This window comes from Neolamprologus multifasciatus, chromosome 19, assembly GCF_963576455.1.
Source record: "Neolamprologus multifasciatus chromosome 19, fNeoMul1.2, whole genome shotgun sequence".
NCBI lineage: Eukaryota > Metazoa > Chordata > Actinopteri > Cichliformes > Cichlidae > Neolamprologus > Neolamprologus multifasciatus.
The window spans coordinates 26,824,301-26,850,558 of record NC_140457.1 but is presented as its reverse complement, the minus strand read 5'-3'; the positions used below and the strand labels follow the sequence as shown (position 1 = coordinate 26,850,558).

Below are 26,258 nucleotides of genomic sequence, written 5' to 3'. Positions count from 1 at the left end.
GTTTGAATTTACAGACACAAAAATATGATATCATCAGAATGAATCAACGACAGTTTTTTGAACTCTGAAAACAGAAACTGCAGTTTGCCCTCAGCATGACAAACATGTGCCTATACACAAACACTTAAACCAAATGAAATTAACACATTATACACATCTAAACTATAGCTTACATATTTATGAACTGCCTTGATAAAGAGCAAGTCTTAATCTAACTGTGCGCTGCTTCACCCTCCACAGCAAGTGGAAAACCAAATTTGCTATAAGGACGGCACAATTTATTTCATCACAAAATGCACGGCTGTTGTTGGGTTTGTTTTGAGAGAAAGCCAATGTGTTAAGAAGTTGAAGTAAAAAAAAATGCTGCCGTGTTACAAAGAGCACCACAACCAGACAGTAAATGCTTTTTATTATGTGTGATAAACAGGACACTAAGGTAAAAAGTTGCAGGAAAGCCACAGTTCTCCTTATTTGGCAAAGCTCCAGCACTTCGGCTAACATTTCTTCTTTTGCAGCTTTCTGGGCATCTTATTTAAATGATAATTAGCTTTTTTTGAAGCTATAGGCCAAAATTATGAATGAAATTAAAATGACAATGTAGTTTCAATTTAATGAGCGTAAAAGTTTGTACATTTCTACTTTCTTCTACAAGTCCTGTTGTAAAGTTACAGCAGTGCAAAATATGCCACACTGACAAATGTATTCAGTTTCTCATACAGAAATGAAATGTTAGGCATTATGCTTGATCCTAATCTGCTGCCAACCCTGTTTACATTGCTAGCTTAATAGCTGACACAACACTGAAAAAAAAATCTGTTTATCACTGAGAACATTAACTCAGTAAAGTTAATTTCACTTCCTAAACATCATTTAATGTCAACACATAGACCCCTTGTTTGTTTACATTTGGATAAAATATAATGATTACAGAGGTTTGTTTTTATTTTTTATTTTTATCTTTATATATCTGCAAATATGAACAAAGTACAAGGAAAGCAAGGACAGCTCATTAAAAAAGGTTTTGAAAAATATGTACAGTAAAGTATGACTGAACTAAAAGTCAAGGTTACAAAATCAGCACCGTATCACAAAAGATGTTGAGATGACATAATAGAAAGTGACGACGGTTGAAGACCTTTTAATGCTAAATGGATTCCAAGGACAATTCCAGGATGAGGGGCTACGTTTTGGCCATCAATGTTTTCTGTCTCTAAAATGCCCCCCCTAAATCTCCCCACACCTCCGCACCCAGAAAAACAACACATGAGGCAGGATTAATCATTAGGCAACTACAAACAATGTACAAAATCCTCAATCACCATAAATGTATTTAAGATATACTGTGATACAATCAAAAGACAGACAAGCTCTATGGAGAGACAAGCATTAAAAATGAACTGATAACACAATAACAAATGTGTTATTGTTAAAGAAACATGGATAAAAACAAACAACAACAATAATGCACCACTCTCATGACTCAGAATGTGTTTGCAAGGTTGTAATAACAGAGATAAGATAGTAGCTTCACTTCAGGTAACTACAGCCTTCAAGAAGTGTTTTAATATTGAAGTCTAGCTTTTTCCAAAGGACAAAATTTCAATGTACCCAAACACCCGTCGCTGACAGCTTCAAGTCAGAACTGATCCACGGATGCTGGCGTCAAGATCAAACTATTTGTAAGGCGTTTAACAGCTTGGATCCTCAGCAGGAACCTTTGAGCAGAGCGCCACAAGAAGGAAAGGGTTTGTGGTTCAATTCATATTGTTTAAGCAGTTAAGTAAATAGATAAAGGGATGGATATTTGCATCTAGATTTACATCTTCAAAAGAACATTCTTTCTTCTTATCAGCCAACTCCAAGAAGCCTATTGACAGCAATCGCCTCGTGCTTGTGAGTTTGCACTCTTCCGAGCTTGTGAAGGCATGCTGAAGCATTCTACTAAAGAATATTATACATATGTCAGAAAAAAGAAGAGTATTACGTAACACTGTCGGTCCTCTAGGTATACAACACCAGCTAACTCAGTATAAATGATATAGAAAACACTAAGGTCTACACATTAATACTGTGTCATGGTATCTGTAAACAATACCACTCAACCAGCTACGATACTGAAAGTTTTTCTTGCTGAAGCAAATAGTGATTTCTTTAACAAATCATCAAAAAACCTTGTTCATTATGTTTTACATGTGTACATTGCCCAAATTTCTCTCTGTCAATCACAAAGAAACCTCTTGGAAAAAAAACAATCAGAGTTTATCTTCAAACACAGATCCCAAACCAGACCAGAGCCAACCCCCACCTACTTCTTTAACCATCTGTGGGGAGAAGGTGCACATGGTGGCTGATGGCCTGCTCCATGGAGCTTTTAAAAGCCTGGTAGGAGGAAGTGACGGGTAGGAGGAGGTGTTTGGACTCAGGCTCACTCTGAGGGAAGAGTCCCTCATCCCTCCAGTCCACACCTCTCCCTTCTTTGAATCCTAATGGGGAGGGCGTGAGAGGATGGAGGAAGGAGATGGAGGGAGAAGAGAGGGCACTGACAGCTGGTAGCTTGGCACTTCCTGTGGCAAAGCGAAGGAGGTCCTGAAGGGAGATGGAGCTCCTTCCAACTGAGGAAAAACAGAAAGGGAGTATAAACATTTTAGAGCATAAATATTATCATCATCATTTCTGTGGGACAAAATGTATCAACACATAAAACAGAGTTAGAAAAGGACCCACTACCACTTTTATCCATCCCAATGCAATATTTTTTATTTATAATAATAAAAAATAGGATTAACATTTCACCTTCACACTCAAGCAGGAAGTGCCTCCAGAAGGTGACAACGGGCGTCTCTCGGTTCAATTTTTCCTCCTGCTCAGAGAAGTTGATGGTGAAGAGCTGACCAATCTTCTGAGCTGTGAGATGATTACCAGCTTCGCAGAAAACTCCACAGAAGACAGATGGGAAGAGCTGAACCTGATCATAGTACAATGTAATTAGCGTTTTTAGCTTCACTTTTCTTCATTTCAACTTCTGAATACTTTATCTTGATGTTTAATAACATTAATTGCTGCTTTTTATATTAATCAGTCCAGTTTAAGTCACTTAGTCTTTTTTTCCCACCAAATATTCCCATTTGTGTTAACAGGGTTACAAACAGCTCTGAGACATTTTTGAACTGATTTAGAAAAGGGTAAATTTCTTTTCAAACTTCAGTCACCTGATCAAAGACACCCAAAGTTTGTAGACCCTCCCGAAGCCTGAGGATGAAAATAAGCAAAGTTAACACTGAAAATACAAGAAAGACCAAGGAAAACAGGAGAGTTATCACCACAATCATTACAATGGAAAAAGCATATCTTAAAAAATACAAAATAAGACACCTAAAGAAGATCAACAGGTCCTGTTATAAGGAAGTTGTCATGAACTGGCTGTGTGGAGGCAGATGAGGACCCAAACGCAAAACTCACGGCGACAGGAACTGAACTCAAAATCACTGCTTTATTGCAGGCCTTACAACAAAACAGAACTAAACTGGGAATACTAACAGAAGACCGAGGGAACACAGAAAGACACACAGGTTCGGGGAGGAGACATTGACGACGCGACACCGAACTGAGGGAGACATGCACATAAATACACAGAGGGTTAGCGAGGGAAGTGGGAGCACACGGGAAACACAGCTGACACAGATAATCATAACAAGACAGGGCAGGAGTAACACAACGCTGACGGGAGACTGTCAAAGTAAAACAGGAAGTACACAGAAGTGCAGACAGGAGGAGAGAGAGAGACAGGAGAGCACAGGCATAGCTGGCTGGTGAAACATGGAATAAAACACAGATACACAGAGGGGCACACAGTGGGTAAAAGTCACAAGGGGAAATCAAGTAAGAAACAACTTAACAGAGCAACCCAGGACCCATGGCCTAATTAAAGAACAAAACACAAAAATACATGAAAACTAAGAATGCTGGGCCAACATGGCCCAGGATCATGACAGAAGTGTCGTTTAATTTGGTTTCTTTTACTATTAGGACTACAATTAGTAACTAGGATGCACCAATCCAGGCTTTTCCCGTTCTAATATGCTACGATGTCTTGGTTTTATGCATCTGCTGATACCAAGCACTGATCTCATAACTGTGTTAAATTAATAACTGGATTTTCCACTGTGAGGATGAGACTAGTAATCTTTGTGTGTACGGCAACATCAGTTTCCACTTAAGCATTGCTTCCCCAACTCATTTAGTATTTATTCATAAAATAACAAACGACTAAGATCAATAACACTCAGGACCTTCTTGCTGTGAGTAAAAGTGCAAACTACTGCACCACCATCTGCCCAGAGTTGTATGTAACAAAGTTTAATATATAAATGGAAAATAATATTTGTGTGTTACTGTAGAGATGGATGGATTAGGATTCTCCTTAATGAGAGTAGGTCTGATTGAGGTCACATTCAAAGAATCAGTTCAATTACATTTAATGACTTAAAGCAGTACACCTCTGATGACCATAGTGGTAACATTTTTGTAAATTACAAAAGGAGAATTATATTTTGACAAGCTTTTGTTGTTTTCTTTATTTTCTTTATTTATACTCAGTGATGGAGTTTTAGCTGTCCATAAAGAAAACAGGGGTCATTTTATACTCTGTCTTATATTCAGGACAACGGTCTAAATAACATAAGCACCAGTTCAAGCCACAGCAGCCCTTTCTCCTCTAGGAGAAAGCACACGGGGTCCTGGCATGCTTACGCTGACTTTGCTGGAGAATTACCTTCACTTTTCTTACACGGGAGCGATTAAACATCACACGGGCCATGCACTAGGGTGCTGCTATAACTATTTAAGACTGATTTCATTGATTCACACACATTTATGGGCACCTCTATTAGGTGACATTCAGAAAAGATCAGGACTGCAGTGCATGCAGGAAAACAGCCATATACTGTACTTCCATGTTTATTTATCTTACCTCTGCAGTGGCAGCTGCATCCTGGTGATTATGGTGAAGCTCACCAAATCCTCCACCAGAGCCTCTCTCTCCTTCAGGCTGCTGATTGGTCGATTACAGCCAGCTAGTTCCAGGTACTCCCAGCTGACTGCCATGACTTCTTTTAGCTCTTCTAAAGACGCTGCCTCTGTGATCTGAAATGATTCGATCTCTATTTTAAAACTACCTATAATTTTATTTTATACGTTTTTAGCCACTGTGCCTTCCATGAAAGTTTGTCCTGTTCTTACCCTGGTGACCTGGTGGGTGAAGTGTGTGTCAGGGGTCATATGTGTGACATTGAGGGGACGGTTGGCTGGGTAGTTGAATAGACACTGATAGAGAGCACGCGAGAAGAAGCCAACAGGTGGACCACCATGGGCCAGAGAGAGGGCCAGCAGGCAGCCGACATCAAAATAAAGGTCCTCACGCAGAGCTGAATAACATACACAGTCAGTGTCTTTGTTCAGATTTTTCATTTACATACAATTGCATAATGGCTTTATGCCACAAAAATAAGCTTTGGAAGTACCCTCTGAGTCCAGCGCCAAGTTTTTGGATCCATCTGGGCCCTCGAACACTACACACTCCTGTATCTGCTGCATCAGCAGCTTCAGGAAGTACTCCTTGGCTGTGTCACTGTCCCAGAGATTGTTGGGAAGGGGAGTCTGATCTATGTCTTTGAACCTGGACAAATAACATCCCACAGTAAAGAAGACACATAGCAAAAAGTCTAAACAACAAGCACAACTCAGGAAAGCTTTTCACCACTGACCTGACAGACAGAGTTTGTGTGGGGTCAAAATCAGCCCTCCTGACTAAGTCGAGACCAGCTGACAGAGCCTGGTCCCCGATCACCTCCACCTGGACACTTGGGGGATGAAGCCGAGGGACCAAAGACTGCAGGAGCTCTTCAGGCGATCCAGATCTTTCGGGTAAAGATGGTCTAAGAGACAGAGAGTGACAATTAAGAACAAATCCTGCATCCTCGATGAGGTACTGGCAGGTTAACTTGTACCTTTTACAGCTGATGGAGGAGTGAACTGAAGGCCTGTGGCGTTTGGACAGCAGACTTCTCCTCTGACCTCCCTGAGGAGACCTAACAAGGGAGGCTGCAGAACAAGGTAACACGGTTCAGAGTGTTTAGTCATCTCTCCATCAATTTATAAAGCAAAGAGGAGGCAGAGCTGAGTGACATGTTGTCTCAGACGTTGTCAAATATGAAAAAAAAAAGGAAAAGGTACGATTAGCCAGTGTTTTACAAACATGGAACCAGCCATCATTAACCACCCATACCTTTCCCATCTGTCGCTTGTGTGCAGTCAGTGCAGGCCCAGTCTTTAGTGTCCACCTTTAGTCCCGAACATTTCCTGTGAGTCCCTCTAGAGCCACACAGTCGGCAGCGGATCACCTCAAACCACCTGAGAAACACAAAAACAGAATTATAAAGTGATTCCCATAATATTTCCTAATCTCTAGATGACGAAAGCCAGAGAAATATCACTAATGTTTATGCTTCACACAGCTGAGGAAACTAAGATCTGCTCCGCTGAGGCAACAGCACTGAATTTTTTTTATTCCACTCATTTTATTGCTACACTGCCAGTGTTGATGCCTTACATAATGTAAAGCACAGCATTAGCACACAAACAGCTGCCGCTGTGCTAATGTGGTTCTGTTGTTTTTTTTTAACAGTAACTAATGTCTTTATTTGATAAGCAGCAGTTATAAATATAGATTCTTAGACGCAACTTTATTTCTTGACTATTTTTCCTGTTGGCTCTAAACAATTTTACAACATTTTTAATGTTCTATAAGAAATAACGTATGACCTTAAAACAAATACCTTTTTGTACTTAGTTTTTATTCTTTTCTTGTTTCTTAATCTCAGACTGTTAAACACCACTTACAGGAGCAAATCTGAAACTGTCTCCAATAAGTCTGAACATTAATTGAATGGAAAAACTATTGAAATCTGATGGATTTCAATAGTTTCTCCACTTATATGCTGATATTAACCTTAAGAAACTCTGCTAACTTACAGTCTGTATTTCTTTAATTCAAATAGGCCAAACTTTATTAATGTAATGACGCTTGCTGAACAGTGACATTCATAGACACCTCACTCTCATCTACCGGAACTTCAACACTATACAGTCCATTCATATGGTAAATGGCCTGTATTTGTATAGCGCTTTACTAGTCCCTAAGGACCCCAAAGCGCTTTACACATCCAGTCATCCACCCATTCACACACACATTCACACTGGTGATGGCAGCTACATTGTAGCCACAGCCACCCTGGGGCGCACTGACAGAGGCGAGGCTGCCGGACACTGGCGCCACCGGGCAACGGGTGAAGTGTCTTGCCCAAGGACACAACGAGTCCGAGACTGAGACCAGCAACCTTCTGATTACAAGGCGAACTCCCAACTCTTGAGCCATGATCGCCCCACGATATTGCTATTCCTTTTGCACATTATTCAAACTGCTGACCGCTGTATATTTTACATATATGTATAAACACGCACACACACACATATATATGCATATATATTTGGAATACATATTAGTAATGTGCATACATTACTAATATACAGAAAATGTTGTTTTTACAAGCATCCTTAGATACGAAAGATACAAATCTGTAAACTAATGAAAGAAAAATATAAATGCCATACCCGCTCTTGGCAGAGTGTGTACAACCATTGTTGCAGAGGCAGGTGAGAGCGTCACAGCGTTCGTAAACCTCCAACAGTTCTGCATATGCATTTGCCTCCAACTCCCACGAGGCATCTCTGCAGGAAGCCCAGACAAAGGGTTCAGGTGGGTGGGGACAGAAAACAAAAACAAACCAAAGCAAATAACATATTTCCTGGATAAACAAGTGCTGAAACGCTGCAGATATAATTTAAGGTTACCTCTCTGGGATGTATATTCCCATTCTGAGCATTTCCTCCTGGAAGTTTTCCTTGTTGTTACACAGGGTACATCTAAAGAAGAACAGGCCTGCACTGTGGGCCTGACGCTAACACACAGACACACACCAATAAAAATACACAGAAATACAAAAAGTTACACATGCAATGTACTTTTTATATACAGTGGTCCCTTGCTATAACGCGGTTCACCTTTCGGGGCCTTGCTGTTTCGCAGATTTTTTTTGAGCAATTTTCCATGTTTGTTTGTTTTTTTGTTTTTTTTTACAGCGCATTGTGTTCTGCATCCTGATTGGCTGTAGACCATTTTCAATCAATCTTGTGCAGTGTCTCCTGTACAGTACAGAATGCGTTCAGCTTGTCAAATTTACACGTCGACGAAACATTTTACACTGTCCATGCAGCTGCGGGTGCCTTTGGTTTCATTCTACAATACTGGACTTATTTTTCTACGAAGGTTTGAACTTTGAGAGTGTTTAAACAAGAGATACAAGTATGAAAATTTTCATGCCTGTCTGAGAAAAATGTATAAAGCGTGTAGTGAGGGATTTTACAGCCTTAAAACATCTATAATAATTGTAAAAAATTAAGTTTGCTACTTCGTGGATTTCACCTATCGCGGGTTATTTTTGGAATGTAACTCCCACAATAAACAAGGGACCACTGTAATATGGAGTGTAAAAAATGATTTTAATCTTCTCAAACTGAATGGACATAGTTTGGTGGTAGAACTGCAGATAATCAATTCAGCAGAGTCCAGGATATGCAGGACAGCCATATAAACCATTAAAAAAATGCAGGACCACATATTCAGGGAATATTTCAAAACATTCAGCTCCCATGAAAGAAAAGTCGAGCTGCATTTCCTGTAAACCTTTCTAAATAGTACTAAATAGCCAACCGAACATATAAAATCAGGGCTCTCTGCACACTCATGGTACCTGCACACAGTCTCTGTGGAACCAGCTGGTATGGCAGGATGGACACTTGAGGATGGAGTAAGACAAAACGGGATCAATAGAGTCCAGACAGATGGAGCAGGATCGAGGCAGACTGATGTCTAACCCAGTACACAGAGACTGGAAGGGACTATGATCTGGACAGTAAGATCTGGACACACAGACAGAGGGGCAGTTACTATCTTTTATATTTACAGTATTATAGTTTACCAGTTTTATGCAGCTGCAGCTTGGAAGAGTTTTGCAATTTCTCTGCAATTTGGTGCATATACTTTTTAAAAGGAACCAATACTATTGAAGCTGAACTTTGACAGCATTTTAAAGCAGTTTATATACTCAGTGATGGGTTTTAAGTTTTAAATTCTGTGATAGTTTGGACATTTTTGTAATTCAGTTTTCAGTAGAATTAGATTCTTTTTGTGGCAGAAACAGTTTTTTATGGGTTCACAAAGAAGAGGTACATCTACTTCTTAAATTTTTCTTTACAGATACATCACTCCCAAAGTACAGTTTCACCTGCCTCTCTGACAGACTCCAGTCTTAAATCACATCTGTGGATCTGCTGCAGCAACAGAGTAAGGATTACCACTTCTAGATGCAGACTGAGATGGTGTAGCTGGAGTAGGTCTAACCATAGAACAAAGTAATAGGCCAAGAAAATAAATGGTGTGTTCTCCAAAGAAAGATCCACGATGTACTATCAGCTTCAAAGAAATAAAAGCACAGGAGGAGACCCACCGAGAGCTGAAACGAAGCAATACTGGAAGAACATTTTGGAGAAAGAGCCAAGTGCCTGGTGGACCTCAGAGCAGACCATAGCTTTCTAGAACAAGAGCCAGTCAACAGCCAGTCAAAGACAGACATCCAACAATGAGTCTCTGGAATGAAGAGCTGTACACCATGAAGACCTGACATGAGCCATGCCTACTGGCTGAAGAAGCTAAATGCACTCCATGACCACCTTGCAACACAAATAAATGGGCTGCTAACAGCAAATACTCATTCATCCAGCCTCTCCACATCATGACAAGATGAGTAGGCACTGGAAATAACACCAGAAGGCATTCCCAGTGTGGTCAAATGGTTTCATAGAGGCGAGGTGATTCGAACTAAAGGGATGGAGCCACCAGAAGTCAGACTAAAAGATATACTGGACAACCAAAGTACCTAGGTGTCCCACAGGGAAAAGGAAAAAATGATAAAGATGCCTGAATGTCAACAAGTCAAATACCTTCAGAAGGTAAGACAGGTGCTCCATCATTGAGCAATGGAAAGAGGAAGGGCAGAGATTAGTGAGTGTCAGACCCACAATCTAAGAAGATGACCCCCGAAGATGAGCTGAGATCAGTAATCAGGAGCATTAGCAGCTATAGCCCCAAAACTGGAAGAGTGGCTCCTGCAGATTCCCAGCACAACATCAGATGATTCTGTCCAGAAGAGTGCAGTCCTACAAAAAGCTAAGTTACTGCCCAGAACCCTAAATGTAAACTTAGCACACAAAGTAAGGAAACTTGTTTTTGGTCAATTGTTTCTTTGCTGTAACAATGTTTGTTGGCAATAAATTTTATACCACTGGAAAGTCTGTTTATTTTCTCTTAAATGTTGCCACATTTGTAAGCAAAATGCATTTGTGGATTAAGCAGTAGAGATGAGAATGTGGGCTACATCCATGACAAATCTTAGTATGTTGCCCTAGTACGTTTGTCATACTAGGGCGACATACAAAGTAACTAACACCCATGCATGTAAAGCCTATGTGTGGCAAACACTGAAAAATCAGCTTGTGTATATCTTTTATGACTACCGTCTGGCCACAGCAGGAGTATTTCATGTTAGAAAACAGTGCTTTATGCCTTTAACCAGCCTACACATACAATTAAAGAATTTAAAGTGTTGTCAGTACTCACGGGAAGAGTCCAGTGAACTGGGAGACAAACATTTGCTTCCTCCCACAGGGGAAGTGAACCATCTTCCTACAGCTCCTGACATTACAGCCGACACATGCTCCCTTCTTCTTGCAGCCAAAACATGTCTGAGACACATATACAGTACACAAGGAAACAGTAAATACAAACAGGCCCGCACACTTCAATCACAAATCACACCTAGAGGATTTGCTGTTGACCAAATATAGAAGGGTGTTTGCTCTACAGTATCTCACAAAAATGAGTACACCCCTCACTTTTTAAGAAATATTTGATTATAATTTTTCAAGGGACAACACTGAAGATATGACACTTTGATATAATATAACAGTATAAATTTGATGTCTAAACTGCTGGCAACAAAGGTGAGTACACCCTTAAATAAAAAATGTCCAAATTGTGTCCAACATGTCAATATTTTTTGTGGCCACCATTTTTTCCCCTGAGCCGGCAGCCCCAAACCGTGACATTCCCACCACCACGCTTGACTGTAGGGAAGACACATCTGTCTTTGTGCTCCTCACCTGGTTGCCACCACACATGCTTAATATCATCTGAACCAAATAAGTTCATCTTGGTCTCATCAGACCACAGGACGTAATTCCAGTAGTCCATGTCCTTAGTCTGCTTGTCTTTAGCAAACTGTTTGTGGGCTTTCTTGTGCCATGCAGACCCATTGTATGCAGTGTGCGGCGTACGGTCTGAGCACCGACAGGCTGGCCCCCATCACAACCTCTGCAGCAATGCTGACAGCCCTCTGGACATGATGCTGAGCACGTGGACTCAACTTCTTTGGTCGACCATGGTGAGGTTTGTTCTGAGTGGAACCTGTCCTGTTAAGCTGCCGTATGGTCCTGGCCACCGTGCTGCAGCTCAGTTTCAGGGTGTTGGCAATATTCTTATAGCCTAGGCCATCTTTATGTAAAATAACAATTCTTTTTTTCGGATCCCCAGAGAGTTCTTTGCCATGAAGTGCCATGTTGAACTACTAATGACCAGTATGAGAGTATGAGAGTGATAACACGGAATTTAACACACCTGCTCCCCAGTGAGACTTTGTAACACTAACGATTAAAATGACAATTAGGGAGGGAAACTCGTGCTAATTGGGCACAATTTGGACATCTTCCCTCAGGGGTGTACTCACTTTTGTTGCCAGTGGTTCAGACATTAATGGCTGTGTGTTGAGTTATTTTGAGGGAACATCAGATTTACACTGTTCTACAAGCTGTACACTGATTACTTTACATTGTATCAGAGGGTTATCCCTTGAAAAGACATAATAAAAATATTTCCAAAAAGTGAGGGGTGTACTCACTTTTGTGAGATACCGTAGAGCTCTTAATATATGCAAGGTAATAATATGGAACTGCTCACCAGTCGAGCCGACCGGCGGGCCTCCTGTTTGATGTCCTCCACCAGGAAACCGAAGATGCCTTCGTCTTCCTCTCCTCGCTGATAAACTCCACAAGATGTTAGCTGAGACAAACACATGCATACAATATTATTAAGACACACTCTTGACAAACAGACCCTTTTAAAGCATTTTTAATCTAAGAAAATACATCATTGTCACTTTATTTGTGGGACAGAAAAATACAAACCATGAGCCCTCTTGTTCTGTGGTGACTGTGCTCCCTCCTCTAATATTTACCTCCAAATAAATTCACTTAAATCATAATGAGGTCATAGAATAAATCATTTCCTTCTTTGTTTGCTTGTTTTATTTATTTATTTTTATATTCAATTGTGACTTGGTTTGTACAAGTCTTTCAGAAAGAATATTTTTAATGCTATAACTGTTGGTCAGGCACTTGTAAAGCGAGTCTCAATAAAATATGACTGCTTGAAGCCTGAAAAAGACATATTGCTGTGAAAACAGAAATACTTGCAGGCGTTGTCTTACCAAGCAGAAGTAGTGGACAGAGAGTTTATGTTCTTTGAGTGTGACTTTCTCCCCAAACATGGCTGGGTCATCATCACTGCACCTACACAAAGCACAGCCTGCAGATACACACAAAATATGCAAACCTTCATTCAACTAAAAAAGCTTTCTCAAGGCCCTAAAAGACATCATCATAAACACTCATTAAGGTTTTAACGTAGGTAAGGAGAAATGTGAAGATATAGTTTTAGTTGCTGATTTTCTCTTTTTAACAGTAAGAGCACTATATCTAAAACCACAGCGCCAACACAACAGAGCTGAAAAGTCAAGCCTAACACACAACACACAGTGGCTGGAATTAGCAGTCAAAAGGTGGTTTAAATACACATTTGTCAACTAACAAAACAGCAGCAGGAGATATTGACTTCCAACTGTGTGTGAAAGTCACTCACACTCCTCCTGGACACTGTTTGTGTGTGTCTCCTGCGACCTCCTTGCCTTCTTCTTCATGTTTGTGTGAATCAACCCTGCAGGAAAATGAAAGACCACATTTACTGAGCTTTTACAAACACTGTCATCACAACATGCTGACTACATGCTCACTACACAACGCAGTGGGTTATTGAACAAATGCTTCCAACCTGACCATATTTCACTTCCCTGAAAAGAATTCCAGGTTGACGATAAACTCCTAAGCTTTCCCATTTTTACTAGTTTTTTCATAAAAATGGTTTGGAATGAATCTAGAGACATATTCTAGCCCCAAATACCTGTCACTGTATGGTCATTAAACTGAAAGTGAAGCTAAAGTTCAACATAAAATTTAGAGCTCAAATTTGTTTAAGCTCTAAGAGTAAGGCCTGCACCACTTGCACATATGCAGATATTTCAAGCAAAGTCATTATGATATTACAAAAATTACATTATATAACAAGAACAATTTGACTCATCACAAAATATATTTTTTTAATTAAACAAATAAGAGTAGAAAGTTAAAAGAAAACTCCCCTTCAGTGTAAACTTTAACAATAAAATACATTTAGAATGTCTGAGGATTGAAGAGACAACACTATTTATTTTAACGTAACCATTAGATACGTAACCGTATCCTTTAGCATTCATGGTGCCTTTACGGATGTAATAGCTTAAAAAACAAACAAGCCTCCTTTCAGGTGCTTTCGTGCTCTTTCTTTGTTACCTGGGAGGACATGCCTACAGTTGCTCCTACATTTCCAAAAAATATGTCACGTTTTTATTAGTCAGGCAAAAGGACTGTTTTATCCATTTCACTTCAGCAACCATCCTGGTGTCAACTCCAGGCAATTATTTAGGCAGCCTTTCAGATTAATCTGCATTTTTCTTTTTTTTAAAGCTTTTTTTTTAATACATAGGGTTAAAATACTAATTGAATTGAACAAGCGGATATTTTTAGCAAAAATAATATTTTCTTTTGATTTTATTTACATTTTACAAAGAGGTCTCACTTTATTAGAAACAAGGTTGTATACTGGAAGTCACTGGCGGCCTCTCATAAGGTTAATCGAGCCTGAAAGTCTTACAGTGATGTCTCGTTTGGTTTTGTTACACACACACAGAAAAAAACAAAACAAAAACACAGATAATAATATCAGCTAAATAAAAATAAATAACAACAACAATAAAAAGGTAATTTTTATGTCTGGAAAGATTCTTCTTTTGATATTTCCTTAACTACAACTAATATTAGTATTTAACTATAAAAGCATTCAAATTATTTTCTGTGGCAGCTCTAAAAGCTTCCGTTGTGCTAAGATCGACAGCTCTCTCTGTTAGACCTACAGTCAGTCATGACAGTAACTGACCAAATGTTCCTAACATGATGCCTAACATCTTGATGCATTCTCAATCATCCAGGAAAATAAATCTCCAAAAGTTGATTCTGTTCATCTGGACGTAGCGTTTTCTGGGAGAAACGTTTCGTCACTCATCCAAGTGACTTCTTCAGTCTCAGCTGACTGCAGGTTTCCCCAATCTTATAAACAGTACATTTGCATAATGACTGAAACCAGCCCACTGAAAGAACAATGGGCTGTGAGGTCAGTTCCTTAATCATAATTATGCAAATTCTCATGACCATTGATCAACAACCACTGACCAAAACCCACTGATCAAAGACCACTGATCAATGGCCATGAGTACCATTCACAGAGAGTTGGGGAATGGCTGCAATCACAGCATTGTAAGATGGCGAAAGATAACCAAAACACGCTGCGCCAAAAATTGGTCCACCCCAAGGATCGGGTCCCCCGACACAAACAGAGTAACATAGTGTAGCTGTTAAGTGCAGGAGGATTGCCATGATTTATACATCAGGGAAACCAAACAACCTCTGGCGAAGAGGATGGTACAACACAGAAGAGCTACCTCGTCAGGCCAGGACTCTGCAGTCTATTTACACCTACAGGCCAGTGGACACTCAAGGATGAGGATGTACACATCCTGGACAGGGAAGAACGCTGGTTTGAGCGCCGAGTCAAGGAGGCCATTTACGTGAAAAGGGAAAGACCATCTCTGAATTGAGGAGGGGGCCTAAGGGTACATCTTTCACCATCTTACAATGCTGTGATTGCAGCCATTCCCCAACTCTCTGTGAATGGTACTCATGGCCATTGATTATTGGTCTTTGATCAGTGGGTTTTGGTCAGTGGGTGTTGATCAATGGTAGGGCTGCTCGATTATGGCAAAAATGATAATCACGATTATTTTCACTGAAATTGAGATCTCGATTATTTGACGATATTTATTTAACAATAACAATGTATTGAATAATGACTTTAAAGATTGTCAAAAAATAATATAAAATAGTGTGCAAATACTGATAACAGTGCAAATGTTTGCAATATTAAAAAATAAATGAAAAATGTAAACATCTATGTTTAGTGAACTTTGCAGTGTTGCTCTGTGGTGCAGCTACGACACTGTAGCAAAGTTTACACACTGTGTCTACTTGATCCACGTCTGACTCCGCCAAACCATAATGTTTCCACACCACTGAAGTTTTTTTTTTTAACCTCTTTTCAACCAACGGCAGTCACTCTCCTCTCCAAATAACTTCTGCTTAGCTTTCCGAGCTTTCCGAGCTTCCCTCGGGTCCTCTTAATTGTTGTGACACGTGTTCGAAATGCAGAGAGGTGCGCTCGATTTGCCACACGGAGCAGCGCGAGAGTAAAGCACGAGGGAGGGGCTAATAATCGGCTCAGTCATTTTTAATGATCGTTGAAAGCCCAGATTTCAGTCATTATGTAAATGTACTGTTTATAAGATTGGGGAAACCTGCAGTCAGCTGAGACTGAAGAAGTCACTTGGATGAGTGACGAAACGTTTCTCCCAGAAAACGCTACGTCCAGATGAACAGAATCAACTTTTGGAGATGATGCCTAACATTGCGTTATAGCTACTCCATTATACTCCTATCTGTAAACATTTAGTCGGAAAAATACATTAAGTGCATTACTAAGTGCAAGAAGGAAAATAGGAGTTTGAATACATTCTGCTGAGCTGTCTCGGTTCAGCTGAGACGTTGACATCAAAGAAAGGCTCGGTTTCAAACGCAACCTAAACACTACAAAATGTTTCTCCGGTGACCTACTTTACATTCAGGGGCGAAGAGTGTTAGTTTGCGTCCATTTTCCTGTCGTTTTTTGAAGGCTTACTCCCAATGCTTTTGTTTATTTCCGACTAACACCGTCGAGTTTTTAAATTTCCCTCTTTCAAAACAAAAGAACCTTATTTCCGCTTCCGCCTCTTCTTCGTTTGCTTTAGAGGATTTTTCGCACTAGGCTCTCATATGCCTACATGCGCGCCCCCTGATGGTTGGTGTTGATAATGCTCTCAATAATATTAAACATCTCAACAGATGGGATATGTGGAGGAAATAAATCCTGATTAAAACAGTGTCTCCATAATATATATACAAACTACATTTTTAAGGTAGGTAAAGTTATCAGACTTTTATTAAAATGAAACTTTGGTAATCATGATACACACTTGGTATTTCAAAATTAACTTGAGTTAAAGGTTATGACTTTGACACAGGATCTCATCATTTGGACTTTTGAATAACAACAACAACAACAACAACAACAACAATAATAATAATACAGTTCTTAGCAGGCCTTAAAATGAGGTAAATATAGCCTCAGATGAACTACAAAACATGACATAATACACAGTGTTATTATTTATTAATAAACACTAAGAAAATATGCAGAAACAGTTTGTGAAAAAGCAAGTAAGTCTGTGAAGGTTCTCAGTCATCCAGGTCATCGTAGTCAAAGGAGCTTGCAAAGAAAAGTGTCTGGACTTGAAGAAGCCTCTCGGATGAGAGGTGAAACGTCTTCAAGTAAGAAGTCCAGACGCTCTTCTTTGCAAGCTCCTTTGAAAAAGCAAGTAAGTTAATAAGATTCAGTAACTTGAGGAACCACCTCTGCCAGTAATAAGTCACTTGAAGGTTGAAGATTTTTTGTCCAATTTTCTCCCACATCACTGTGGGGGAATTTTAGTCAACTTTTCTTTAAAAAAATGTTACTTCAATTCATGGATGTTTACAGATATTCCTTTATGAATAGCTCTCTTAATAACTCACTACAGTATTTCAGTCTGGTTGATGTCTGGACTTTCACTGGCTGGTTGCAACACCGTGATATTTTTTCTTTTTAGATTTGCTACTGTGCTTGGTCTAACTTTGCTACTGCATGATCCACTGAAAGGAAAGGTGTACACCCTTTTAAACTATACAATACCAGGAGCATCCAAAAAATAAATATCTCTAAAATGACAATTTCTGTTTTGGCCCTTGGCTATTTTAACTTCCAGCAATTTAATCCTTATAGAACACATAAGGATTTGGTTTTTCAATAATAGTGGGTGCTACAGGACAACATCTCCCTATAACAACAGCTCTATTTTCACATTGTCATTCAAAAACTGTATTTACACAGTTTGTCTTTGTTTATTACCATTATTATTAATAGTAGTAATAGTAGTAGTAATTTATGATCTGAAACATTTAAATGTGACAAATATTTTAAAAAAAACCTAACAAATCAAGAAGTAGGCAAATATTTTTTCATGGCACTATTTAACATATATTTTTGCACCTGTCTCACTTTCTTCGCTGTCCTAAGTTACTTTCCACCACTAAAGGACAGTTTAGTGGTGGAAAGTAACTTAGTATATTTACTTGATTACTGTCTTTTGAGTATTTCTACGTCACAATAGTTTGATTGAAATAACCGTATGTTGGCTTTAGTTACTTATCATTATACTTCTACTAATATATGTTACTGCATTATTACAGATTAAGCTTAAAATCATTAGAACAATCTCCTGTTGCTTTACTAAAGGAATAGAAACATTAATGAATCAGTATTATGATCTAATCGCTACTCTCATTTATATAAGTCTGCATAATGAGCACTTTTAGTTCAAGTTAAACCTTCCGTACTATCCCATCCGTGGCTTAATTAGGCTACAGTTAGTTTTTACTTACTTTCATGTCATACATCTGTATGAGGGCCTAAAAAACTATCCATGTGTTTAATGTCTGCACCGGATTTGTTTGTGAGCATATATTCAGATTTGCCGCTAGATGTGGCGAAAGCTCTCCCGTGCTGTTGCTGAGCCTCCCGTGGTACCCTGTCAGAACATTCTTGAAACGTCCCCGTATGTGCGTTGTGTGTGTGTGTGTGTGAGAGAGAGCCTGTGTCGTCACGGGGGGAAGGGCGGTGCCCCCAGGTAAGCACATCAGCACCCTCCACATCACAAACACACGCCCAGAGCAGCACACAGAGGAGGCACAGTGCTGAGAGTAGCCGAGACTCCCTGGAGCCACACACACACTTCCCTCCGCTCAGGCTAAGGACGGAGCTCACAGAGAAGGAGGCAAAAACAGCCGCAATATTTGGAAACATCGAAACAAGGAAGTTGGATACAGAACACAGCGGGAAGCATGTTCAGCTGGGTCAAACAGGAGCAGGGTGGCAGCAACAAAGAAGGAGAGATGTACCAGACCGTTACGGAGGGACTGCAGACTCTTTACACCAAGAAGCTGCTGCCGCTGGAAGAGACCTATCTCTTCCATGACTTTCACTCCCCGGCCCTAGAGGCTGCTGACTTCCAGAGTAAACCCATGGTACTGCTGGTCGGCCAGTACTCCACTGGGAAAACCACCTTCATCAGGTACTGACCAACAACTGACTAGTGTTCTTGTCTGTGAAGAGGCTGGAAGGGCCGGAAATTGTACTAGATGTAGGGGAAAAAGCCCACCTCTATTTTTGTTGCATCACTTGAATGTTATTTGTTGGGACCTCGTGTCATATCTCGTTAAAATATCACAGTTGAAGACGCGTTTGATTTCATCTCAACTCGAAATATAATTGAAAGACAAACTCCGTGGGGATCCCAAATTTGTGCCGAAGTGACTTTTACTATCCTTTCTTTCTTTACTGTGAAAAATATGTGGCATTGAAAACAACACATTTTAAGGCTCATGGGTATTGGGAGTGAGCTGTGGCATTATGAATGACAGGAAGCACACAAGTTAAATTCACAGCCGTGACTTATGCAAACAGAGTGAGATTTCAACACCTGCCTTCATCAGCGTCAGAGTGGACAAACACACAAGGAAAACGCAGCCAACCCTTTGAATCTATTAGATGATGAATCGAAGTTTAAATGATTCTGTTCCACTATTTCAGAAACAGAAAAAAAATGACATGACCACCTCAGTTAAGTGCGATAGGCCAAAGTAAACATAATTGCTATGTAAGTGGGGTGACATCATATCAGGAACAGAACCAAAAGTACAGTCTGCTTTTAAAGGTCATCAGGGTACAAAAATAATCACCAAACAAACCAAAAACCACATATAAGCATGTGTCATGGGCAAAAACTGCAGGAAACAGTCACCTTTTCATGTGCTATGTCACTGTGTTCAAAGTGAAAATTCAATATTTCTGTCAGTGGTGCCATGAACTGATGATGCACTGCTGCTAGGAGATGATGGCATTTTTGGATTATCCCTTACCTCTCACTGGTAAAATGAAACAAACAGCAAGAGAAAAAAGTGTGCCTCTAAAAGGTTTTAGGGAAGGGGAGAAACTAAGTCACCCTTAGAATTAAATTTCAAAATTAGATTTTGATTTTTTTTTTAAACCCTGAAACGATCTGAAATTTGATTTAAAGGTTCATGCAGCTGAGTAGGTAAATACAGGTAATTACACTGCCATCATGTTTATGTTTTGACACTGTGTGGGAATTCTATAACCTGCAATCATGGAATAAGGTAAAAGTTAACTGGGACAGTTCAGGATCCCTGCCAGTTTTGGTTCCTCCTTCAATATTGGACAATTGCTCAATAAATAATTTAGCTGCAAAAGAAATCATATGTAAGGGCCAGATTAAAAGTCTGTAGTTCTTTTCTTTCTGGGCAAACTGACAGTAGACTTGTCCTGTTGCATAAACCTTAATAATACATTTTCAGTTTTCTGGTTAAACTTCCAGATGATTAGGTGTGAATAAAAAGGCAGCTTGGAGACCACGCGAATCTTCTTATTCTTCTTTCGGCCACTTACTTTATGGGTAGCCACAGTTGACCTGCCTCCATCTCCCTCTAACCCCAGCGTCCTCTGCTGTTGCACCAGGCCTCTTCACTCAGGTTTTTCCTGTAGTCTTTCTCCTTTCCTCCTGCCCATGTCCAAACCATCTCCACGTTGCCTCTAATGCTGGACTGGATTATTACTGGTGATTTTTAGTGTAGTATGTGATTAAGATGAGGCCAGTGCGACTTTAGCCTGTAGAAATACAGAAAAATCTTTTTTTTAAACATAATTAGGATTTCATTTCCTTCTCGCTGCTTGCTTTTAAACAGAACTACACTACCAGACTGTAAACTATAACAGAGTTTACAGCTTCCTATTAGGATCCTTCCTGATTATCTAATTCAGACCTGTGACAACACATCCTGTTTTGGTGCTGCGGGATGGAGTGATTTTTATTACACTGGAAGGACTTCATGAGAAATGATGTCAATTTAAAGCCCTTCCATGTTCATGAAAAAGGCATGAACATGTATCATAGCAAATTGTAACATGTCAAACAAGTGAATGCAGTCTCAGAGTAAATTCTGGTCACATAAAATCCAACTAGCAGGTCTATAGTTACAGGTATAAAAACCATTTAAAAATGTCTTTACTAAAAGAAGACTACAGTGAGCGCAATTAATATTTATTTTCAGTTAAAGATGCAGGTCAACATTATCAGTGGAGTTTTCACTTCATACAAAGTTTTAATGGCTTTTGGAATTAAACCAAACTTCCTTCTGCGTGTCTTACCTGCTGCACCCCTGATAACACTAGCTTAAACTAGCCACAGAGGGCCTTATGTGTGAGCTTGCTTTTAATCGTACCATGCCATTAATAAGATTAGTTTAGTATTGAGCTGTGTGGGGACAATATTCCTTAAAAAAGCTCAGGAACCTGTTCTCTCTGTATGACCCAAGCTTTGCTGAGAATCAGAAACAGTTCCCAAAAGTAGCAGAGTCTCATTTTCCCATAATTGAAATGAATGTTGCAATTACCAAATAGATTGGCCAATTTTCCAAAGGAATTTTGCATTACTTCTTCTCTTTAGGGTTTTGACATATTTAATCTTAATGAGTTAATCACTAAGGTTGTAACAGTCTAACCACCTCTCGGATAAGCTGTTAGATTAGTTTCCATGAATTTGCAGCCGGGCTTCCTGCAGAAGAACTGAAAGTCCAACATGCACCTGCAGATTTTGTCACTGAAGGTCTCATGGTGTTTTTTTTTTGTGAATGTGTCTGAGCCTTTTTCAGAACTTCACTGATGTAATGGAAACAAATACGGCACATTCATAACTCAGAATAAGTAAGGAGTGAATGATATGGTGCAACAAACTCAGAGCATGGGTCATCACATTTCAGTTGCATTTCACCAAACTTATCTCATGTCTGCAGAGAGAGACAGAGAGAGCACGTGAGTGTGTGTGGGTGTGTGAGTACATGTTGAGTGAAAACAGTTGTTTTGGCAACAAGGCAGACCAGCAGATTTGACCTGCAATCCCTTCAAGTCTTACACAAGCTGCAGAGAAACTTTGGCAGTTAGTAATGTGTGTGTGTGTGTGTGTGTGTCTGTGGGGTAGGGGTGGTGAGGGCACAACTGAAGCTCCACCTTGCTCTGAATCATGGGAACATGTTGCCAGTAAATTGCCGAGTCAACATATTTTCTTCTTCTTCTTGTCTCACAAGGGTGAACTGAAACCCTGGCGTAAGCTGTGGTCCAGTGGGCGGCTCGATAGACACGAACAGGTCTTAGTGCATTCTGTTTGGACAGCAGTAGTAATCTGACCAAACCTGCATCTATGTTAATTGATGATAACTATTAGCATATTTTCTATAATGTATAATCCCACTAAAACTTTAGGAAACTAAATTTCCTAACTGAACACAAATGACCAAACAGTGTAACTGTTACACAGCTATAAGGAAATGCTTGGAGAAATGGGAAGATTATGGGTGGAAGCTCAAAAATCTCTGCATGAATGACAGAAGTAATTATTTCATAGGAAACTAAAGCCTAACAAAATAAGATTGTAAACATCTCCAGCTGTCTTTGTGTGAAGAGTTGGGAATGCATTAATATCCATGAATGTTCAACCATTGCTGTAATATATTTGTCCACCTGACCTTACAAATTAGTGAAGCAGCAGGCAACAATTACTTTTAGCCAAAATAAATCAGCGGTGTGCTAACGTGGGTCCTCGGCTTTTTACCTGCCAAGTTTGAAGAACACTGTATGAGCGGTTGTCAAGAAAGGAGAAGAAAAGATATTTCTCACATTTTTCATAAGTTGCACAAAGATAAAAATGCACATAAACAACTACAATCAGAGTGGATCTTCCACAATTTTTCAAACTGCAGCTAGAGGTGGAACTTCTTGTGGATCAGCAGCTGAATGAAACCATGAGGGAAGATTATGACTAAACTGTAAGGCCACGTGACATGTAACATTAAAGGGGCTGTCGTTTCTGACATTTCAGTATAGGGCCATGCACGGTAGTTTTCCATCCTTGGGTCTTGCACACTCTTTGAAGTCTGCGCTGTCCACAAAGACAGGAGATGACGAGAAAGAGCCATCTTCCCTCTCTTCCTTCCTTTCTCACTTTTCTTTTATAAGGAAATGCAAGTGGAAAAGTAGACAAGGTCAGTGTTAAGATGAAAGGAAAGGAAAAAGATTTATTTTCAAAGTCTGTGCAAACACAGCTGTTCCATTACAGAGATCAGAGCCCTGTGTGACTGAACCTCAGAAACTGGCCAGTGGCCTGCTTTTGTGACAATAGATCTGGGATTTCCCTTGGCATCAAATTAAAAGTCAAACTGCTGTTTAAGTCATTAAAAATCGTTTTAACGATCAACTTAGCCCTTTTAGTCTGTTTTTTTTAAAGACTAAAAAGGTTAAAATGTGCTGTTCCAGAATCATAAATGTGTGATTATCTATTTCTTGTCTGTAACAAACCTGATCATAGTACCCAGTCAGTGATAATGGGTGAACAGTTTTGGGACAAATTTACATAGTGGTGTTGATGTCTGACCGATGTGAAGCTGATTTTCAATAGTTCATAATTAAATGTATTAAACATTGGGTTTCTCCCTGTTAGCCAGTAAACTCTGGCTTATTAAATAACCCAAGACCTAACAGTTTGAAAGCCAGACTATTAGCCTTGGAAAAGTCAAAAAACAGTTTTAGTTGTTACGTTAGAATGTTTTAGCACTTAGTTTCTATCTGATTTCAGAGACTTTTCATATGATTTTGTGCTCAGCTCTGACAAAGTAATTATTGTAGGTGATTTTAACATGCAGATGTTGAAAATGACAGTCTCATTAGATTCAAGTGGCTGATGAGGTTTAGAAGTATCACTATTGTTTTCTACCATGTGCAAACGCAATGCAGAGCAGCTACCTAAACTTTACTCCCACAGAGGTAAATGATTTGATTATTGTGTTACGTCATCACTATATATGACCCTGGATTCTGTGGTTTCTTAAAAAGGAAGGCAACAAGTAAGACATGCTTGACTCCCTGCTATAACTGACAAATGTGCAGCTTAAAGCAGATAATCCATAAGCTGGAGAGGAAATGGCTTTGCACTCATTAAGAAGATCTTTGTTAGGCCTAAAAAATAGTAAGATTTCCAAGCTTTACAGTTTTTGAAAAAATAGATTAACTATATATTTGTCATCGTTCAAGGAAAACAGTAACAATCCAGCTTTCTCCTCAGGACTGTAGCCCGACTGACACGCAGTCAGAGCTCTGTTGGGCCAAACGTTCTTTAACTTTAACTTTCACAAATAAAATGTTAAGCATTAAAACAATTTTTTGTCATAGGGTAAAGACAGATGTATCATCATATACAGCGACGTCAGTAGCTGCCGATATTTCCTTAGACTCTTCTTTCTAGCAATCATTGAGTTCATGGCAAAAAAGTCTTTCTCTAAAACATCATTGTGTCTTTTGGTCTAAAGTCTTGTAGGAATGGGGTCTCCATTCCTACAAGACTGCTAAAAGAAATCTCATTAATTATTAATGTTTTTATTTAAGGTTGTGGTAATTAAACCATAACTTAAAACACTCTTATTTGGTCCAGCTGTCTGAGCTAATTGTAGACTCATTTTTAACCTTTGTTTTATTTAAAAAAATCTTGTGTTATGCAATCTTTTGGAAGGTGATATTATTGTGTGAACCACATGAGTTGTGTGTTCAACCACATGAAGTTTATGTTAGCCAACATATGCAGGATCTAACATGTGCATTCTCTTGCCCATGCTTTAGTTTCGGCCTGCACCACCCTAATCTTGCTCAATCCTGTTTTTTATTTTCAGTATAGTTACCTGTTGTATTTACAAGCAAATTAAGCACTTTTTACATTATTACTCATTAAGACCAGATAATGTGCTGTGTTAATGTAACTGTTGTGACATAACATCCATAAAAGTGCAGGTCCCTTGTATCCTAATGTACTATCCAATTGTTAATTAACGATGGAACAACCTTTTTTCTGGGTCGAAGTTTTCATCTTTTTAATTCTTCCTTGTTTTTTAAGCCTCCAAAAACTTTTAGACCCTTGACGTTTATAGATAAATACCTTTATTTTAATGTTTGAAAACTTAACAGAAACACCTCAGTGTACTCCATAAAACTTCAGAAAGTATTTCAGTTTGGTCATTAGGCATGGTTTTGGCAGCACTGCTGACCGTAGTAGAATATTCTTATTGTAATACTGCTTTCTATTCACCCTTTTTTATGAAGCCTAAAACGGTGGGGGTACCCAGACTCTACTGAAGGAAGGTGTCAAACAGAGCACGTCCAAGAAAAGCAAACCATTTGTGTGACTTGTGTATTTCATTTATTTTTCCATCTTATTGGACCTGTTTTTGGACCTGGATTTTTGACAATGATTTGACCGAGACATTCTAACAGATGTAGAACTTGATTGCAAATTTCTGGACTACACTAAAACAACGTTTTTTTTCGAACACTCTTATTGTTGTAAGTATGGTAAGATCCTGAAAGTCGTTAAAGTTGAACTACATATATTCTGTTTTTGGCTCAGGTATCTACTGGAACAAGATTTCCCTGGGATGCGGATCGGTCCTGAGCCAACCACTGATGGCTTTATAGCAGTGATGTATGGTGAAAATGAGGGGGTTGTCCCAGGCAATGCTCTAGTCGTCGACCCCAAGAAACCCTTCAGGAAACTCAACGCGTTTGGAAACTCCTTCCTCAACAGGTAAAGGCACATTAAAGAAGGAAAAACACAGCTTAAACAACCCTCAGTGTCCATCTAGATATGTTTATAAACCTGGAATTCAAAGAGGGTTTTAATATTTGATGTACAGTATTTTACGAGAAAATCGGGTTCCCTCAGATATAATTTTTATTTACCCCTCAGAGATCCAAGTCATTAAGGGCGGCAACCTAAACCTTAACCCTACCCTAAGACTAGGCCAGAACAGAACTATTATGTCAAGATGTGAATAGTTTTTTATGTGTGTTTTGTTGTTTTCAAACTGTTTAAGCAAAACACCAACTATATATTCTGATTGCCCAGGGTTAGATTTAGGTTTAAGGTTGGGGTCATGATAGAGTAGACCTCAGAGGATTAAAAATCTCCATTTTTGGTGTCAGACCACAGACTGCACAATATTACCCCATAAAACCAAAACACAGTGTAAAAAAATCAGACTTTCGACATCCTACCTTACTATAAAATGATAAAAATTTAAGTTTTTAAGAAAACAAAACAAAACGTTGATGCACCCTTGCTGGTAAAGACTAGCTAGTCGGATCGTTAGCCAAGGCCATTTTTTTGTTTCTTTTCAATTTTGAAATTCTGTTTTGGTTCTCTGTTTGAGTGAAATTTGTTACAATAATTAAAAGCAACATTTAATCATGAGAAAATTATGATTTATTTATTAAAGAGAATATGATGGAGAAACCCTTGTTG

General features: G+C 39.3%; 2 protein-coding genes across 2 annotated transcripts in view; one reads left to right on the top strand and one right to left on the bottom strand.

Moving 5' to 3' along the window:
- Window positions 1-962: 962 nt before the first annotated feature.
- Window positions 963-16,492, bottom strand: g2e3 (G2/M-phase specific E3 ubiquitin protein ligase). The gene is made up of 17 exons (XM_085143089.1): window positions 16,324-16,492; window positions 13,148-13,222; window positions 12,717-12,814; window positions 12,188-12,289; window positions 10,793-10,917; window positions 8,868-9,036; window positions 7,909-8,015; window positions 7,669-7,785; window positions 6,284-6,408; window positions 6,006-6,099; window positions 5,763-5,933; window positions 5,520-5,674; window positions 5,239-5,423; window positions 4,970-5,142; window positions 3,210-3,249; window positions 2,794-2,965; window positions 963-2,612 (listed from the first exon to the last, which is right to left on the bottom strand). The coding sequence occupies exons 2-17, from the start codon at window positions 13,203-13,205 to the stop codon at window positions 2,314-2,316; spliced, it is 2,190 nt and encodes a 729-aa protein (XP_084999215.1). The 5' UTR covers window positions 13,206-13,222; window positions 16,324-16,492; the 3' UTR covers window positions 963-2,313.
- A 1,949-nt stretch (window positions 16,493-18,441) lies between these two features.
- The window catches only part of ehd4 (EH-domain containing 4), a 38,088-nt gene continuing 30,271 nt past the window's right edge, over window positions 18,442-26,258 (top strand). Inside the window, exons 1-2 of the mRNA XM_085143090.1 lie at window positions 18,442-18,914; window positions 25,365-25,541. Of these exons, the coding sequence (XP_084999216.1) occupies window positions 18,685-18,914; window positions 25,365-25,541 (407 nt within the window). The 5' untranslated portion in view covers window positions 18,442-18,684. The remainder of the gene's footprint in view (window positions 18,915-25,364; window positions 25,542-26,258) is intronic.

Bases quoted from the DNA above. Each gene is read 5' to 3' on its own strand.
- g2e3 (XM_085143089.1), bottom strand. From the start codon at position 13,205: ATGAAGAAGAAGGCAAGGAGGTCGCAGGAGACACACACAAACAGTGTC. The intron at 2,966-3,209 runs GTGACTGAAGTT...TACTATGATCAG, and splicing joins CTTTGGGTGTCTTTGATCAG to GTTCAGCTCTTCCCATCTGT. The intron at 2,613-2,793 runs GTGAAATGTTAA...GTTTTTCCTCAG, and splicing joins CTTCCTGCTTGAGTGTGAAG to TTGGAAGGAGCTCCATCTCC.